The 20,419-nt window shown below is 50.1% G+C and overlaps 1 protein-coding gene across 1 annotated transcript in view; it reads left to right on the forward strand.

The window, feature by feature from the left end:
* LOC131211713 (forkhead box protein O) overlaps window positions 1-20,419 on the forward strand; it is a 36,972-nt gene that overhangs the window by 1,528 nt on the left and 15,025 nt on the right. Inside the window, exon 2 of the mRNA XM_058205295.1 lies at window positions 8,176-8,408. Within this exon, the coding sequence (XP_058061278.1) occupies window positions 8,176-8,408 (233 nt within the window). The remainder of the gene's footprint in view (window positions 1-8,175; window positions 8,409-20,419) is intronic.

The following is a 20,419-nucleotide window of genomic DNA, read 5'->3' on the forward strand; positions in this document are numbered from 1 at the left end:
ACTCGACGATTTTCCAATACGATATCCGATATTTTTCCCACGGTTCCAGGTGTTGGTACTGTTTTTTGGACGTCTTTGACGAGGATCGTCCTGAAGGATTGTACGATCACGTTTAACCGCGAAGAGTCCTTATACCCTTAAAACATTCGTTCATAAATTTCTTTTGCTTTTAAACCTTCAAAAAATGAAAATTCAATCCCTGCACGATACTTGATTGCATTGTAAAAAATGACATGTCGAGCTTATTGAACACCCCATTGAACCGCAGCGTAATTTGATTCCCTGCGAACAGTTCTATAACGGATGATCACCATCACACTTCTGTTGACATTCCTTTCGATATTCTCCTCGATTGGTTCCGCCGAGTAACAGCAAACATGGAGTAGTCGCCAGTTCCCGATGTCCCCCCCCCTTTTTTGGGATGGTCTTCTCCGTCGCCGAAGGACTTGGAATTTCACTATCGTAGTCCTGGTCATCCCGTCGAAAGAGTGGTTGTTTGTCCGCGCGCGGAACTGCGCCGCAAGCAGTGGCGTGCGTGGCTCGGGCGCCGAATCAGAAGCCGCGGGCTGAGCTGCGGGCCGGGCCGCGTGCGCCACTCGTGCGGCTTGTGACTTCTAACGCGCGCGCATCCCTCCCCAATGGCCAAGTGGTGTCGTCGTTCTGTTCCTGGTTGGCTTTAATGTTTACATTTTTAATTGGCCATTCGCCGCGGCGCTCGCGTTAGTGTGTGCGCCGCGAAGGGCAGGTCGAATGAGCGTGGCGCACGTGGTGTTGGTGCGATCCGCGTCCGCGGCGCTCTCTATTTCCACTTTAATCAACACGCACGCACGCACACAGACAGAGAAAGAGATCGGCCGCGGCCAAGATCGCGGCCGCGGCCGACTGATGGGAGACTTTTTTGCACTTCTGGGGCCACCGCCGCCGCCTCCGTCTCTGTCTCTCGCGGCGAGTGATCCGTCGTGGCGCGATCAGTGCGCGGCGAAGAAAAAAGCGTCGAATCCAAACTGGTTTTCGAGTGGCCGCCGGAATCTGACCTTCGCGACGACGGCGGCGACGGCCACTTCAGGACGCGCGCTGGATGGATGGATTCTTACGCCGTTTGACTGAATTACCGAATTACTCGTGCGCCGGGCGGGGGAGGATGGCGCTGTTCCCCACACCTGCCCTACCCCCGATTCTTTCGGTTGGTTCCGCCATTAATTTTAATTTTTTTCATACGCGCGTGTGTTTCGATCGCCCGACGACCGACTGACTTATCGCCACCTGGCGCTGCGGTGAATCCGGTTCTTTTGGTTTTATAGCCCGGTGGTCGGCATCATCGGGTATCTATTTAATATGCCTCGCTCCACGCGATCGTCCATCAACTGTGGTCAGTTCCTAGCCCACTCAGCGGCGGCCATCAGACAGGTTACAGACTTCGAAGTGGGAGGCTTTTTTTTGGGCCTTTTTAGACCACCGTCTAAACAACGTCTGGTGGCGGTTGGATCACCGGTCCGTGGCGTCGAAATTCTCGGCTCGGCAAAAAATGGAGATCCCCAAGACGGAAGCCCCGTGAGGTTACTTGAACACACCAAGTCATCCAACCAGGAAGTGCTCACCGACCACCGCCATCAAACGGAATATGGTTCGCAGGCGCGCGCCCAGTTCTGGAGAAAATCCGGTGGCGGCTAAGTTTCGACTTCGAGCGCCCCTTTCTGTCGATCGCCGCCTGCCCGGGGAGGATGTGCCACCGGTGGGCCGGGGATTTGGAATGCAAATTCCTTCGCCGCCGGTGAATGTCTTCGATGACGCTTCCAGTTCCTTCCCCGATAAGGCATCAAATCTGAGGGGGAGAAACAAAAGCCGAACACACGAATCACAGGAAATTTCCATGACCTTTCCGCCGCGGCGAACGAACGGACGAAGGATGCAGCGGCGTCGGGTTGATGGCGATTGATTAAAATACGATCAACACGCCGGCGGGACACGGAGAGGTTAGATATGTTTATGCAATGTGGAGCTTTAAGTCCGGCAGTTCTCGCACCGAGCCGAGGGTTTGATGGCAGACAGGCAGGAATTCGCTTCGCGTTTTATGGTTCCGTATCCGTTCCTTCCGCAACACTTGACTTGGCCCATTAACACCAACTGGCCAACGTAACCAAAAACCTGTTCTTCGGCGCCGGGTTGAGCGAGTGGGGCGTTCTAAATTTTCCGGACGCTCAGGGTCACTAATTAATGTAGAGAATTAATGTATACAAACCACGAGGCCCCCCCTTTATTTTTGATGCCTATTTTATGGATATTTTTGTGATTTATCGACACGCCCGGAGCGCTCGATTAGAATGGATCATCCGGTTATGTTGGCGGCGATGCACACGTTACCGCTTGGCTGATAAGCGCATCAGATTGGCACAGTAATTAAATTTAATTGCAATATCGCTCAGCGTAGTCCCAGCTCTCGACGTGTGGCACACGCAACAGTAGTCCCGAGTCTCGGGCGCCTTCATTCAAGATTCTCGACACCGCAAAATGCTTGCCAGCGAAGCAACACAGCGACTGGTAGGTCTGGGTAGGTGCATGCGGCGGCGATTGCAGTTGCGCCGTTGCAACGTGATTTACGTGCGTCGAAGGAGCGCGCGCGCCCGCACGGACCCCGGACCCGGGAGATTAGCATACCCCACATTCCGCGCGCGCTGGTGTCAGTAGTTGTCGCAAAACTCGTCGCCGCTCTCTGTGGTACGGTGTACTGCGTCTTATAATTGGCGTCATGTGTCTGCGTCGGGTTGCAAAATGGCCATCGCCAATGACTTGCCAATGCGAGCGAACGAGCCCCCCTAGGTCAGGTCTCTCGAGTGGGGCGACGAGTGCATGTGTACTTGCGGCCGCAGAGAGCACCAAAACACAGAGCACCTCACGCGACGCCGCGCGCCACCTCTATCAGCTGGGTCACCGTCATGGCGTGGCGCAGCGCGGCATACATAGTCGCGGTCGAAAAACGGGGGACTGGGTTTATGGGCGAAAAGCGAAAGTGAACAACCCGCTCGATGGGTGCCGTCGAATCGGTTCATTGAGTTCATGAAATGCGCCGAGAACCGAGCCCGCCCGAGCAAGAACTTGGAGATCAAAACGGCGAATCAAAAACAAAACAAACCCTTCGTGAGTCACCCTGTTTTAGTGGGCCGCTACAATTGGGCGACCGCGGCCCCGGAAACAATCGGTACGCACGCACGCAGTTCGTGGCCGTGTGGGGCCCCGCAGCCAAACCACCCGGTCTGTGGGGCGACAGTCGTTGTTGAGAATAAAAATAGATAAAATGGCGTGACCGCGTGCTCTCTCCGTGTGTCAAAGGATGATCCCGTCGTGGTGGGTCGGTGATTGGCGGTAATCCTCCTGCGGCGCCGGTCACAGTCGATCCTCGGGCCGAAGCAATTCTCCGAGAATTGCCGAATCCTACGGCATCATTTATCCGTTTCGTGGAGAGCAAAAGATTTATGCAAAATAGGGCCGAGAAGTAGATTAGAAAACTTCAATGAAACTAACAATAAATCCTCCTGACGGTTGGTTTTGGTTTCTTTTTACTGTCATTTTGTCAGAAGACATTCCATGAAGCATTTGTATTGAAAATATTGTATAATGAAGATTAGCGAGCAATCAGCACAATGAAGATGCACACGTTGATTTAATCGAAAGGAGATTATCTAAATAAGGTAAGGAAACGATTAAAGATGTCGGATTCCAGTCGAGAAGCTGCAATTTTATGAGGTTTTTTTCTATTGACAGATTTCATAGGTTTTGTTACATATCTCTATTTTGAAGTTTCCACAAAATCCTATCGATTATGTTGGGATCGATTTTGCTCCGGTCGATCGATTGAACGATCATCATCTGTGCGTCAAAAATCGACCCGATTTGTGGATTGAAATTTCTTGGTTTTGGTATTAGGTGTGTCAATCAATCCTTGCGGTCCAATTATAGATCAATTTTTCAGTATTTTCATAAGAAGAGAACCGCTGTGCTGCCAAATCATTACTCATGTAACGGAACAAGTCCGAGTAGAGTTACAGTTCCCATCCAACGCTTTCGAAATAGGTTTTGACCGGGACCTCGAGCTTTTAACTTGATCAGCTTAAAAATGTCTTTTATCCCATTCTGGTCTTTTTTTTGCCAAAGCTTGCTTCAAACGCGTCTATTGCTGTCGATAGAGTTGTCTATTAATCTTTTCAATAGGTTAGGCTTATAGTACACCACACCTTTCATATCCCACCCATATGCACAGCATAACCGTCGCACAGTGAACATTTCGGTTCGGTTAGGATGGACCTGGTTCGTGCTGTACGCAGGCCTTTTCGCGTTTAGGATTCTCAGCAAGGGCATGTTCACCATAAACATCCATTAAAATATGATGTCTTTCGGTAGCAGTTTTTTTCATACTGAACCAAGGAAAAAGAGAAAAGAAAAAGACATTTTCAGATGCTCAACAAAGGGTGTTGTAGGGTACACTTCAACAAAAGGGTACACTTCAACAAATAAACCTATAGTGCGTTGGATGCGTAATGACAAGGTCTGTCAAACACTTATTTTATAAAACAAAAAAGGTGACATGTAGTGAGATCTATTGTAAAATCGCAAGAACTATTTGGCACACCTAATATCACATTTTAGGTGAACGTTTCGAGATCATTTCGTTCCACAACCACCGAATTGGATTGACTTAGCACCTTGTGTTATTTTTTGCTATTCGCTAAACTCAAGAGACCGCTCCGTGGACACCTTTTAAAATCTATGGTTGAGGTAGGAGTTCAAACGAGAAATGTGTTGAAGGCCATTCTTAAAAAGAACCTTTCGCAGAGCGTTTCGAAAATTGGAACAAATGTATACATAGATGCATTGGATTGGGTAGGGATTATTTTAAGCATAATGGCATAGATTTAGACGAATTAAAAAAGTGGAATTATAAGCGTATTCCTGTCTGCAAAGTTTTGATCGATTTTTATGAGCGCGCCAAACACAGTTTACCCTGGCGCGATCACAGATTCCTTCCCTGCATCTGTGTGTGTCACACGCAGAATATGTTGTGCGTGTTGGTATGGTGCTGTGTGAGGGACTTTGGCTCATCTTTGCGTCCGATGTTCGTGAGAATTGTTCCTCGTTCTATCGGCGCCACCATCGCAACTGACCTTCCGCGAGCAACAACAATCCCAGTGAACAATTTTCGATTTCTCAGTATGGAGGCTTCCACTACTCATCCACTACTCATCCACTACTGGACGGCTGCCTCATATATTTTGTCCCGAAGAGCTTCCATAGTGAAATCGCAGTGATCCGTGGATTGATCTATGAAGTGGGCAGTGGTTTGAATTCTCTCACCGAGCGGCCCCCTGTCTCTCACCTGTGTGTTCTCTCGCTTTTTTCGTTTTCTTTCTCCCATATTCCCCCTAACCAAAATGAAACAGTTCGTATTTGGGCGGTACATTTCGATATATTTTCTCTCTCTTTTTTGGCATACACTCTTCACTCTGCACTAGCGGTTCACAATTTGGTGCGTAGCTGCCTTCGTTGTAAAACGCATTGCATCGAATCCTTTGCATCCCATCTGGACATCTGATTGGACATCTGAAACGAGCAAAGCGAAAACATTTCAACATTATTTGGTTGTCACTGAATACTGTCCAATAAACTTACCTGGATTATTTCTATCAGGATCACCCGTGATCGACAGAGAAGCACAAGCACTTGGTACTTTACACTTGGCACTTAGAAAAAACAGAGGCAGAGTTTTCGTACCGATTCACCAAAACTTAAAGAGAGACTGTCGGACCCTCGGTACTTCGGGAGTTTGCCACGATCTCGCTGTCTCTGTTATTTCTATTCCTTTTTCTTTCTCTCCAACGTTCGTCTTCCACCAGCAAACTCACGGCGATTTCAAACTCACGGGGATTCCTTCCGTTCTTTCCCCGGCAACCAACGAACGCGTCTCATTCTCACTTCGTGCGCTGCGAGATCGCCCTTCCTCGGCCTCGTCGCAGGCAGAGGGGCGTTCGATCTCACTCGTCTCAGCCTTCCTCCGCCGCGTCGCAGGCAGAGGGGCAGCCTCGGGCTCTCAAAATTGTTCACTGGGATGTATCAACCAACGGGACGGGATGGACCGATTGCGGAGACAAGCGATTCCCACTCACACTGGCAAGCGATCTCGTATCTCTCTCTCTCTCTCGGTCACGTCGTACACCCGTTATTACTGCCCCATGCTAATGCTCCGCAGACGACGTCCCGGCCGGTTGGCATTAATTTAATAACGATCGTTTTGGGATGGTCAGCCAATTAAAGTATATGATTGAGGTAGTAACGCGCTCAGCTCGATGCTCTCGCCACTTGCTGGCAATTCCGGGATGGTCCCGAATTACGTAATGGACTTCAGTGGTGTGGTGTCGGGCGTGTGTCACGGACGAGTTCGGCTGTTCGGTAGTTTCCTCGTCCACACCCCGAAATACACACGACGACGAACGACAAAAAACCGCGTGACGCGTAGGAGCGCGAGATAAATATAAACAAAAATCCTTGCACTCTCTCTCTCTCTCGCTCGCTCGCTCCGTTCTGCACCCTTCCTTTCCGAGTGATACGTAATTAAAGTGACCACAAAACGTTGGGCAAGAGCAACCGAAGTGACACTTGGCGGTTGTGGTTGGCTTTCCTCTGGGCGGGAGGTGCTCGAACTCGCTCGCCTGACATCAGATCACTATTTTCAGATTTGTGATCGTGTCCTTTCCTGGCCACGTGTGCGCAGGGCGAGCGAGAGAGCGAGAGAGAACGAAACTAGGCGATCAGTCGGTCAGTTTGGCTACTACGGGTTTTCGGCTTCCGCGCGCGCCTTCCTTTTTACTGTGCACTTTTATGACTACGATTATAATATTTGATTGCAAATTTAAGTAAATTACACCACGCGCGTCTAGACGTGCGCTCGCTGCGGTCAAGCGTAACGATCGAGTGCCCCACGGAGTCCTCAGACGGTGCGGCTAGAATGGTGCTTCGCCTTTCAAGCCATTCTATCGCTGCTAATCGATCGGCTCAGCGCCTCTTAAGATTACCTAGCACCTTCTCTCGCGGCCGGTGCGAACTGGTTTGACCACCACCAGAGAGGTCCTACTTAATTCAGACGGCTCAGACGCTCCAGCAAATTATCCGCGACGAAAAAAAAAAGAGAACGTTTTATTACCACACGGCAACGACGGGCGGGTGGCCTCTGCAGATGGTCGGGCTAAGTTTAGAACTGCCCAACTTCAAGGCAACCTTCCTTGAACGGTTTAAACCGCCGGCCAAAGATGCCCGGGTTTTTTTTTCTGAGCCTCCGATTTCCTGGGGAGACTTAAGTTTGCGCTGTCCGGTAGCTGCTAGGGAAAGTAGCTCGCTTCCAGAGTCTCTCCCCGTTCATTGGGACATTGGCAAGTTTTAACGCAATTTTAGAAAGTCAGGTCAGTCAGCTCTGGCTAGTGCGCTGGGCAGATTTCGGATACAAAGTTGTTACGTTCGGTTGGCGTTAAGGGTTTTGGGTCGGTGCATGAAACCTGAATCAAGAACCCCCAGGGACTTGGATCGCGATCGGCTCTGGCAACATGTGGCTAATGGTGCGGCGTGTGCATTATGCTTGCAGTTTTCCGGCATCTGTCAATAATCTGGCGCTCGCTACTTGTACGGCTTCTTCGCCCTGGCGGCGTATTACAAATTAAACGCTGCTTTTTTAAGCATCAAAACGGATTTATGTTGAGCTTAAGGTGAGGCGTTTGGATGGAACAAAATGAAGCAAAAACGTGTTCATGATGTGGCCGGCCAGAGTGGCGTTTAATCCACGCTCAACTCAACAGGGGTTGAGTGTGTATGGCCTTGGCAACATGTGTTCCACTCTGATCGGATTGGGGCGATCAGGGTTTCTTCTTCATTCGGTTCCCAATGTCACGCAGGTAACCTCAGCGAAGTCGGAGAATAGAATCAGAATAAAATTAATACGAAAATGGTGTGTTAATCCGGACGTTGAGATTCTGTTAATCACTAAAAATAGCACCACAATTTAACATTAACAGCTATCAAATTTCTGTGCCACTCGAGAGCAGCCGATCCGGAGCAACGTGTTTGGTGCGCAAATTACGCATCACGTTTAATTCGTTTCTATTGCTCTTTTCTCGGCGAACGGCGTCACCCTTGTAGCGGCCACCAGCAATACGCAGCTTCAGTCGGCGGCATCGTCGTCGTCCTCGTCGAAGAAGAACTCATCACGCCGGAACGCCTGGGGAAACCTGTCCTACGCCGACCTCATCACGCAGGCCATCAGCTCGGCCAGCGATAGCCGGCTAACGCTCAGCCAGATCTACGAGTGGATGGTGCAGAACGTGCCGTACTTCAAGGATAAGGGCGACTCGAACAGCAGCGCTGGATGGAAGGTTCGTAACCGCCCCCCATATATTCTTTTGAGCTTCGATTCCCTGAGTTTCTTGAGTAACAAAATATTGTTTCACAAAACCGGGACGGGTCCAAACCCAAGACAGGCCCACACAGGAGCCGCTGGTCTCTAATTTGATTAGAATCATGAGCCCGTTCCGGAGTGCGGCGTCAAATAAGCGTCACCCCAATTGATATCCGATTCAATGCATCATCATTCCGGTGGCTTCCGGTCCGCGTGGTTCGGGGTCGCGTCCATCGCGCCCATCTTCATTAGGACTCTAATGGTGACGTCGTCCAACCGGGGTGACCGGAAAAATGGCCATCGACGCGCACAATTGGCACAGAGCGTACCGCGTGGCACGTGGTTTCGGTTGAACTCTCTCTGGTTGATTGAGATGCCCATGGTGGGTGGGCGGTGGGTGGTCCCCAGAAGTGGGCCCTCACTAGGAGAACCGGTTCAATATGTGTGATGATAATTCACCGTGGAGCGGAGAGGCCTCCGTGGTGTTCGTTCACATGTTGTGTTCGATGACATTTCGTGCTCCTGAAATGACCTTACGGCGGCGGGGTGTGGGTCCAATCATAGCTGGCCGGGGAATGAATCATTTGCGGGTGAAAATATCGAATCGAATGCATACATGAATTTATTCAAAGCCCATTTACGGCAGCGTGTATCGCCATCAAACACAATGGTGGACACGTACCGGTGGCCGGAGGGGGCTGTCCGGGGCCAAGTGGCAACGCACGGACCGGGCACGCACGCACGATCGTATTTCAGGTATTTTCAAACCCCTCCAGGGACCGGACCCCGGCTAGATAGAAATGGGAATTATTTTATTAAAATTTAAATCACGTCAATAGAATTTTAAACCGCCCTTCGCGGGCATGGGGCGTTATGCTAATGCCACTCCAGTATGTGTATTGGGCGTATTATGCTGTGAGCGAGGCTGTGCACTCCGCTGCACTGAACGATGACGACTTTTCGGTCGATTTTTTTTGTGACACTCCGTTTCGTGTGTTGCGATTTTTATCGCCAAACCACCCGATTCCAGTCGAAGCGAAGTTTCGATGTAAATCCTGCGGAAACAACTGTCGAGGCTGCAGATTTAAGACAGCGGTGCTAATTGCCTCTACGTTTCGGACCGCTACGGACTCTCTTGCCCTTGACGGCCAGCCAGCTCAGCGTGCCCGCCTGTGTCCGGTACATTAAACAACATAATTTTAGGCGCACAGAACATCAAAAACGCCGGATACCGGCAGCGGTCAGCGGGTGCCCGGCCTGTGATGTTCCCAAGTGCCCTAAACACTTCCGTCGCTTTTCACACCTTCGGCATCCTGGCTGGCGGCGGCGACATCCGGGGGCACGCAATTATTGGCCTGCTGGCCTGGTTTTAAAGGACCTTAAAGTGCGCGGTACTGACTATTTCTCCTCACGGTTTGGTCCCTGCGCACCCACCGAGGCGTAATAACGGTTGTTGGCGGTCGTTTGTCGAGACACGTCGTGTCGTCGTTAGTCGAGCATTTTCCGTTCCCTGTGTATGTACTGGGCTACGGTTGATTTCCTGACACCCATGGCCATGACGTCGGACTCCGTGGTTCGTGTAGTGAAGGATTGTCTTATCAGCCGATCGTGGAAAATATTAACAAACGCGCGGAATGACGTTGGCAATGTTGTGCGATGCACACAACAACGTGGCTGCAACGTGACGGTGATGATGCACTTGTGCTCTGAGGGCTGATGCTTTACTTCGCTCTACGCGAGTGAGAAGCTCCACAAGCACCACGAGCCAAAAGACACGTTTGGTAGGTTTTGCGCGATGCTCGATTGAAGTTGATTTGCATTTACACGGCAGGACATTTGGGGGGCTCCGGCTAAACGGAAGCTTCGATGGCAATCAAGTCGCCAATCGCCAATGGTTTCGGGAATTGACACAGTTGTTTCAAAGTGACTGTAATTTTGCAATATCAAGCGAGCCTGTGAATCGTGAAACAGTGTCAAGAAATAAATCATTGTTGAGTTCGTCTTAATGCGAGTATTAAATTTCCATCCTTTTTCCCACGCCGACCTTCTCAAACTTATCCTCAACTCTTTGCATCAGTGTTAGACCAACCACACGATGGAATCAATTCGAGAGGCCTATCGAAAGCAGTTTTACGAAGATACCTGCAGGAGCTGATCAAGTTCAATCTTTCAAGCTGAGGGAAAAATTTTGGCGGATGAAGATTCGTACTATTAATTCCACGACGAATGAATTTGTCGAGAACTTCATAGCTTCAATACTAATTCATAGTTGTTTTGAGGAATGATGCTATTTAAGAATTTGCTTTCATCAAGCAAGTTCTAGATACAGAAAAAGCGGTAACTTGTCGATGCCGGCGAGACCATCCATCGGGCATTACCTACAAAAGAAGATCAAAAGATTAGCTACAAATTGGTGAATTTTGAAAATTGTTGCGATGAGAACGAGGTATATTTCCGGTCTCAACTAGTCTCAACTCAACTAGTAAATGAAAGCTAATGAATTTAGTTGTCATTCTACTGACAGGTAAAGACCAAAGTGCTAGCCGCAAGCCACTTCGCTCGGAGGACGTAGTAGGCTTTCGTCGATTGAAGGGGCAACTGTCACAGACCTTCTTCGTAAACAATTATTTTGAGAAGAAAAAGTAATACTTTTCCCAGTGCTTTTTGGACGAGTTATGGAAGATGGCAGCATCGCTTTATTCAAGAAACTGTGTCCGTGAATCCGTTCCATAGACTAAATAATATCAAGTAATGAAATCTCGAGCACGTAAGTGTTTCATCATGAGCTGTGTCGACGAAAACCTGCACTTAGTTTATTAAATGAATGGGATTGAGATAAAATTGTGAATAATTTAAAGAAATACGTTTCGCAAACTCTCTGAGACTCAGACGCATATTAGTCTGCCGCCCCATACACATATACACAAACAGCATCATTACCGGTTCGTAGATGTTGCCGCCAGCCAGCGCGAACCCGTTCAAGGTTGTTCGTTTTCTTAGAAGAAAAGAAAACTCCTCGTTGGACACACCCTCGCGCCGAACTACGGCAACCGACGGCAACGCGTTACGCAACACTCTCCTAGTCTCTGCCACCGACGGAGTGACGGATTCGGAGTGAATCTTTCGGAGAAAAAAAACAGAAACGGGCGCCCGTTCCTGTGGCGGCCAGAGCTTGGTGTAGGAATAATTTACGATATGAACTTGTTTCATTATGCGCATGGGAAGATTTATGCCCGATTTTTTTTCTTCCTCTTCCATCCATTTGTGCGAGGATGGGGCACCTTATGTAAAGCTAGATGTAGCCTACTGAAGGGCTTCTGAAGGGCGCGTATTTTATAAAACTTATGAATACGTAATATGCGCTCTTCCAAAGGATGCACCTGGCCTGTCGGGAGTCCTCGGGATCCCACATCAAGGCGTGACATCGAGATCTTCGGGCTCGATCGCCAAGCTGCCAAACAAGCTATGATCGTGTTTCCCACGAACCAAGAGGCGGAAGATGATTGATTTGACTTTTTATTGGAACAATCAGGCACGCGAATCAGGATATTGTGGCGGAAGCCCTCGCGGAATAAATCAATCCAATTTTTCGAGAAAATCATCATCATCCCGACGTGTGCGACGCGGCGACGGGTTCGAGGAGCCACCTATTCAGATTGATTCTTGATGCTGCCGTGCCCGGATCCTCGGAGACATCCTCGGAGCCCGCACACACACGCACGCACCGCGCGGACGCCGAGTTATTCAATAATGCATGGGAAACGTTATACGCCTTCAATCAATCTGCAGAGGACTCGCCATAACACACACGGGCACGGGTCGGACCTGTTCCACCGGATGTTCGTTACCTCGGTTTCGCTCTCTTATTTCTTCCTTCGTCCCCGGCCGAGGGGGTCCGCATTTAATTCACCAGAAAGGATGCCACCAGCCAGAGGATAGGATTGCCGTCGCCAAGTCGCGCGCTGGCGGCTGTCGTTTTCTTATTAGACGCGAAAAAAAAGGAATAAAGTATCCGGTTACCAGGAGGGGGTCGCTGTTCGCGGAACCGTGGGACTACCGGTTCCACCACCTGTGTGTATGTGTGTGTGACGAGCAAATTGAGTTGTTCGCTGGCAGCGAAAAGGGTGTGTTTCTCGGGATGTTTGCATACGCTCGGCTCGGGAACTCGGCGGCCGCCACCACTTGGCAGAGAAGACACTCAAGATGTCCTGTTTTTTCTCCTCATCCCCCAGTGCAATGAGGACACTCCTTTGGCGCGGCTTGACGTACCTCGTCGTGTGACTGATTGCCCAAAGAAGTCCTACACCGGGAAATCCGCGCGGACCATAGAGGAAAACATATGGTAACACACATCGGTGGCTTCCGGCGGTGCCCGACGATTGGTTGTGCAGTTGCAGGATCCGCGCCCTGGGGGGGAAGTCACCAAAAAGGATTCATTATGTTAAGTAATATTTATCCTTCCGGCGCACTTCCAGGCGGGGACGCGGATCCGTCATATGTTGCTGCCGCCACCGGCCGGGGCTTGTTGCTTTTTTATCGGCCGATTACGGAGTTTGATTTGGTTCTACTTTGAGCGGGATTTTGCTCTACTCCGAGCCTGTGGTAGCCTGACACCCGTGCACTGGTTGTGCTTCTGTTGATTTAATTTGGACCGGACAAGGCTCGTGAACCTAATGCAATTTATAAAAGTGCTTCTGCGGTGCTGCTTGTGCCACGGACCGGGAGAAAAGTGGTTATCGCCGATAAATCAGAAGCCGGTCGGATTTCATTGTCCGATCGGTATCAGTTTCGTTCGACATTTCCCCTTGATCGTTACGAAAACAGTTCGGATTTATTAATATTTATTATTAATGCGATTAAAAAAGTGTTTGTTTCGAAAAAAGTCTGGCGCCTCCATCAGCCGCGGGCGCCTCCATTCGGGGCGCCTCCATTGGAAAGGAAAACTGAAGCCGCTGCCTCTGCCAATTGAAATCGATCCGATCCATCGAAGAATAAGGAACCGAGAAATTTATTTTAATGCACATTTTGCTATACAATAAGAGCGAGGAGAGAAACAAGGGCCCAACGAGACCACTTCAAACGCTAATTGAGTTTTCATTTCCGGAACCGGCGGCCGGCCAGCCGGCTGGGAAGCATCGCTTTGCGTTGAATGTTCCTGCGCTTTTGCAGTGCCCGGGCACAAGTGCGCCCTTGTGTCAATTTCCTCATAATTTTCCACCGAGCATTATTCGAGTGAGAGCCGCCGGCCCCGGGTTGGCCGTGGCAGAACCTGTTCCTGCCACACGCCCGGGCCGCGGGTGCCGCGTGGTTTGCGCTTTTATTTTCACCACTGCCGGCGAACGCCGAACTGCAAGTCCCCCGCTCCGGGATACGGAGAGTACTTGGGTCGTTTTTACGGCTCTCTACAATGGTCCATAACGGACGGGAACCATCGTTTAGTTGCTGCTGCTGCTGGTGCCGCCTGTTGAATGTATCGTTAACCGCCGCAAGGAACGTACAACTTCCCGCGGCGGAACATAATAAGATCTGGAATCTGATTTCGTAGCGCGGTTGGTGTAACTTCCGGCGGGAAACAGAGGGAGGGTGGGCCAAAGGGAGCGAGAAGATTTGTTGTTGGAAGGTTGTAAGAAATGTGTTAATATCTTTTAAATGGACGCAGGCAACGTGTGGCCCATTTTGAAGCAACAATGTTTTGTTTTATTAATACTTTCTGTAATAATTTAACTTGTTCTCTAGTACTTGACATTATTTTGACGTTCTTTTTTATCATAATTTTGGCCCTGGAGGGCATTTCGAGGGAGTTCCCTAAGCTTCCGGTTTGGCTGTTCTTTGTCAGCAACATGTCTTTGGTACCCCCTGGAGTAAGATCTGTAATGGGCCCTCATGTGGGGCGGCCCTCCAAAGTTGCCACGAGAGCAGCAAGAAAAAAGAGCCGAAAGTATCACCTCTCATAACACAGTCCGCAGGATTATGTTTCGTGTTAAAGGTCTTGGCATATTAACTTAAAGGGAGCTGCGCTTAGCAGACGACGACATCGACGGAGACCGGAGACGGAACGAGAGAGAAACCGAGAGCGGGACAGAGTGAGAGTGTCAGAAATCTGTTTCACGCTAATCGGATAATGATAATTAGCGAATTGGTTTCCGCCGGCGAAGGGATGCTGACTCCGCCGCGTGACTTGAGACGACGCAGCAACCAAGACGCGCTCGGTTTGCTATCAAACTTCCCCCTTCCCGGCCAGGCCAGGATCTGTGGTGGCGAGGACTGCGAACTGCCACTAATGTGGGGCCCGGAACGTCAACGTGGGCGCGGGGCAACCATGGCACTGCTAATTGGCCGCCACTCGCAAACACGGTGGTCGTGGTTCGCGATCCGGAACCCCGGAATCTCCTGAGCGAGCGGCGCCGAGATTGACTCCGACTCCGAATTGCTGGCGAATGTTTTTTTAATATATTTTTGGCCGAAGCGATTGGCACGTTTTAGGCACGGATCCTTTTTGGTGCTTTACGCGGGATGCAATCCGTGTCAGTGACACCGTCGCAAGGAACTCGTCGTTTTCAGCTCATTACCACGCGACAGCAACGTGGGGACTGGCAGCAAGTCCGCAAGTCGCTCGGCGACTATCGACTACTGTCTTGGCGACGGTCATCAGACCGTGCTGTTGTTGGTGATCCTGATCCGTTCCGGAATTCCTTTCCGTGAAATCGATGGTCGGTCTGTTTGAAGGGGGACCCGAAGGCTGCCCCGGACGACACGCAGGATTATCTCGTTAGAGGATAAAATATCGGCACACTTACCTATCAAATCGGTATTTCGAGCTTCCGGAAGCGATAGGTAGGTCAATTAGGGGTTTATTTCCGTGTAAATTGTGTCCATTTACGCTTCGCCGACGTCCGTTGCTAGGGTTGGGCCGCGTGCCGTGCCCGGGGACTGCTGACCTTCAACGGGGAACGAGGTTTTGCTTAAGATGCGAAGGGTGAAACCGACGACGACGAATTCCTTGCTGGCGCGTATCGGGTAGCCGTTGTGGCCTTCGTCCTTGCAACCATTGTATAAACCGGGAAACGGGATTGGTTTGTTTTATTTTCTCCAGGCGCACTCGCTGACTACGCTGTTCGAGGGATGTCCTTTTTATGGCGTGCGTCCTCTTAAAGTGCGGCCGACGAGGAAAGGAGTTAATGAAGGTGCTATAGCCCGACGAGTGATTCGATTGATTAGTTCGGAAAAGACTTCAATGTAGTGCAGCCAGGGCTCCACCATGACGCTCAGTAGGTAGCGTGCTTCACTTTAAGTTCGTTTCACAGCTTCGGATGTATTGGACGGGTCGTTTAAGTATTGAAATTCAACGACGTTGTAATGGTATTTCGGCGTCATTCTGTGTGATATAATGGTTAATTATTCCAACAGTTGTAGAAGCTTTAGAAGATGTCTGATACTCTCACATTTCGACTTTAGTGTTGAAAACAATAATCATCTTTTATTAGGGAACTGACCAAGATTCTTTTGGTGAGCTTTAAAAGCCCTTAAGTCCTTAGTCGTTTTATGAATTTGCAGTGCAATAGTTTGTAGTCTTAAGTAGGTGAGAAAAGTTATACCAATGTTGAGTCTATTGAAGCTCTGAAGTCTTTTGCATACACAGTATGTTCCTAAAATAATAATTTTTTATTTATTTTTCAATATAAAATGCAGTTGTATCTATTAGTTAGTGAATAGTTTAAAAGGCTCATTCTTCCTTGTTCAAATGCCCCCAATTTCATGCAAATCGGATGGTAGATTAGAAAGTTATAAGATTTTATGTGTCAGTAGATGCTCGTGTTACAAACAAATTACTCGTGAAATTATTGCTGTGATTAGAAATTGGACTGACTTAAGTAATGATGTTTTACAAGTAAAGACACTCATTGGAAAGTTCTACGTAAAATGATTTGAAGAAACGAAAAGTTTGTGCTCGTTTCATTTGGCACACGTAAACATACGACCAAATTGTCACTAAAACGACAACGTCCATATTTGCCTGAACTGTCACCATTTGACTATTTCCTATTCGCTAAGTTCAAATTGGACATGAAAGGCTGTAACACGGGTTTAAGTCTCTCATACACAACGTAGCAACGGATCTTTCTTTTTTGTATCGAAATGTTTTACCTTCGCACACTTCAAGTACTCAAATGCCAATTGTAAACCATCAGCAAACTTCGGGTTCGGCTTTCCAGCGGACGTGTCCTTGCAGTTCGAGCGAACGAAAAAAATCCCCAACTGAAACCAAAAGCCTTTGCTATGGGACCGTGACCAATGATCCCGGAGCTGGCGGGGAACATCAAAAATAAAAAGGACGAGCCCCTCCCGAACGAGGACAACTTTTACTGTCCCCGTCCGACGCGTCGTTGATTAAGTAAAAACCATCGACGTGTCGATCCACGGTCATTAGTTATATCGGCCGCGCCCGTTCCGTCGTCCTCTCCGTTGTGGTGCCGAGCGGCCTAGATTTTTTTTTTCCATGTTGCTGTCGTCCCCAAATCTCCAAAAGGACACGAATCCTGACAGTAAATTCCGTAATTAAATAGTAAACGTTACGCCCGCGCGGCGGTGGACAGAAGTGTTGGGCAAACCGTTTTCGGCGCTTGGCTGGCGTCCCGGCCGAGAAACCCGTTCGTTTCGTCGTGGGCTTTTCGTTTCGTTTTGTTTTTGCTGTGCATCCGGTCTGGTATCCCCCCGATACACATTTGTCAGCTCCGGCCGAACGCGCGTTGGTCGACGATTGGCTCCGCGGGAGGCCCTGGATGCTGCTCGGCCAGCAGCTTGACCGACACACACGGGCGGGCTCTAAATCTAAATCAATCAATATTCAATGACTTATCGTAACAACCCGGGCAGAGCACCGGGGCCACCACACCCGGCACATTCCGGCGGGGGGACCAACCGAACCGAAAGCCATTTGTTTCAATAAAAATAAAGCTCTGGCCCGCTCTTTCCGGGATGGGACAGCCCAGAGTCAGGGACACACAGAGTCACATCGCGTCAGGCCGCTAGGCACCGTTAGACACACACATGGCCGGCTCTTTTGGGTGGTTCAGCAGGAATTAGCAAGCCGTCGCCATCGTCGGGAGGAACACACGGGATGACGGGATCTTGGGCTGACCGGGGGAGTTGAATGCCGGGGAGTGTTCAGAGTGCGCGAGATAAAGGAAGCCAATAAGCAAACACCCTCGGAGTACCACCGGGGCATATATTAAAGCAAATAAGTCCAATCGCATTCGATCGGCCGTCCGTTCTAGAGTCACCACCAGAGGGAGCCACTGGTCAGTCGATTTGATTTGGCGTTCCGCAAAAAGTCGTGCGTCGTTCGATTGCAATCTGCGTCCTGGCGGATTGGCTGCAGCGTTGGGGAGCATCTCGATGGCTTCGATGTCGATTAGTGTTTGGTTTGTGCGGTTTCTTTTTCTCCGCGGCACCCCGGACCATCGGCCTGGGATTGGCGGATCGTTTGATGACGAACGCTGGCCGGAACCACATGAGATGCGTAAAGAAACATCCGGAGTTTTGGTCAGGAAAAATGGCCACGGCCTCCACTCGCTGCAAGCAGAGTACTTCTACGGCAAACAGTACTCCATCATTCACCGAGAGCAAGAGCGAGAGAGCGGTCAAGCCCGGAAATTTATTTGCTCAAACGGGGCCCAGGCCACCAGCCAGCGTATCCGGAACCGGGAGATACATCGTGCTACATCACAGGAGCTACACATTTCTGGAGGGAGTTTAGTCGGTCGGGACGGGTCGTGTGGACTGACCAAAGCAAACAACGCTCGGTGGCATATTTTGAGTACTGGCTGCTACGAGAAACTATTGCGCTACCCACCAGAAAGTTGTTCGGAGCCTGCCCGGACACTACGTTCTAGGGCTCTCAGTGGGTCGTTTAAATCGGGCCCCGAATTAAGGTCAACCGGGAAGGTAATAAAGCGCCTTCACCGCACCCGAAATGGTCAATCGATAAAATGCTTTCCCACGCACCACCCGAATTGTAATAAAAGTTTAATATGTTTTGCCGCCACAAGAAAAATTATTTAAACCCCCAAAAAAGCGGCTTCTGGTTGTACATAATTGGTAGTGTCCGCACCCTCACACCAGAAAGCCACCGGGCGAAGTGGAGGCAACCGGGTTTGCCAAATCAATCTGCACCGGTATTTTGTTGTTGTCGTGTCGTGTTGCGAACGTCACTTCCAACCAACGAGCCCCTACGAGCGGCTTTCGAAGTGGAGCGTGTAATACACATCAACTGACTGAAGGGTAGAAAGGGGGAAAATGGCCAGGGAAACAAGGGTTAGTAACGCGGGCACCCTTCGCAACCCCCCCGAGAGTAGTGTTTATTAACCGTCTGCCAAATCAATTCGCTCTCCAACGTCCCACAACAACAACAATCTCAATTAGCACCTTCCAAACCCAGCCGCGGACCATGGATCAATTGCCGACGAGTCTTGGTGTCTGGGCACTTCGAGAGAGTCTCACAATCTCTCTTTGTGGGCCGGCCCAGTTCTCCAAAAAGGCCCGAAACATTGTGGCCATAAAGCGCGCCGGTTGGGTGAACCTGTGAAGAACTGCGTTGAAACTTCGCCCGGGGACTGCATTTGCATTGGCCAGAACCGGCCGCCCCAAGTCCCAAGAGCAGGAGGCCGTAAAGGACGGTTTTACTGCCGACTGAATGTTTTACTACCGGAACTCACGCGTCGTAAAGTGAAAAATAATTTATTAACTTCCGATACAGTGGTGCTGTTCCTCTGACTGGGGAGCGGTAATAATCTTCATCACCTCCACGATGGGCCCTGCTCTGGGCCCTGGGACGGCAAACAAAAAAGTTGTTGAAGATTATCACCACGTCGTCCTGTCGGCCCCGGTTCCCGGCCTGCCCAGGACATCAAGAAGAACATCAAAACCGAGGGCCCTCCACCTCAGCTCTGTTCCCTACAGCAGCAGCCGTTTATCACTCATTAATTTTTGACAGGGATTTAGACGTCACCTCCGAGGCGCATCTCAGTAGGCCGCGGCCGGGCAGTAGTCGATGAAGATAAAAGAGGCCCCCTGATACTCGCGAGAAGAAAGGTTCCCAAGGTGCCCCCGTAGGCGGCTTAGGCCGCAGGGCTTCGATTACCGAGGGGGCCCACACAGGCATCATACATCAAGTCCGCGCCCGTTGAATAGCAAGCCGGCGAAAACAGAAAAAAGCAGGTAGCTTTGGAGGGCCAGGGCGAAGATCCCATCGTCGACGGGAACGGGAACGGGGCTACGGAGAGCACCCCCGACCGCGCGAATCTCCTCCAATATGTCACAACATATCATTATTTCATCTGTCAATAGATGACAACAAAAGAAGTTGGTAAGTACACCGACGCGCCGCCGCTCCATCATCATCGCCATCAGCTAGACGGATGAGTCACCCGGAGGTTCTGTTTCTGTGGTGAACGATACTTTTCGGTGCTCTTCAACACAATTACACCGGCACGATAACGGGGGGCTACTCTCGCCATTAAAGCCCGCTGTTGGAGCGATCCACTTTAATGTGTAGTGTTCCCCGCTGTAGGTGATGATGATGTGACATTATCGATGACAGTATCGCCGACAGATTTGAGAGATACCGACCGAGTTGGCTCGTGGCCCTCGATGACAGCCGGTTCCGCCCAAGCGTTCCGACAAACCTCTCGCGACTCTCTGGAGGCGCTGCTTGGTGAGTGATGGTTGGTGACACAGAGAACCAACAAAAAACGAAGAAGCGTAAACAATTACCAGGCCGATTGGGCCGGGCCGGTTGAACGGATTGTAGCGGGGATTCGGGTTCCCCCTCGTGGTTCACTTTTGGCTGACCTCACACACTCGGTATCGCCCAAGGACGACCGCGCCACGGACCGGTTGAATGCGGTAAAAAAGTCGGTGATGTTAAGCGCTTCTAATCGAATCTATACCGTCCATCTTATCCCCGGTACACGTCCGGTGGCGTGCGGG

This window comes from Anopheles bellator, chromosome 2 (genome assembly GCF_943735745.2).
Source record: "Anopheles bellator chromosome 2, idAnoBellAS_SP24_06.2, whole genome shotgun sequence".
Classification (NCBI taxonomy): domain Eukaryota; kingdom Metazoa; phylum Arthropoda; class Insecta; order Diptera; family Culicidae; genus Anopheles; species Anopheles bellator.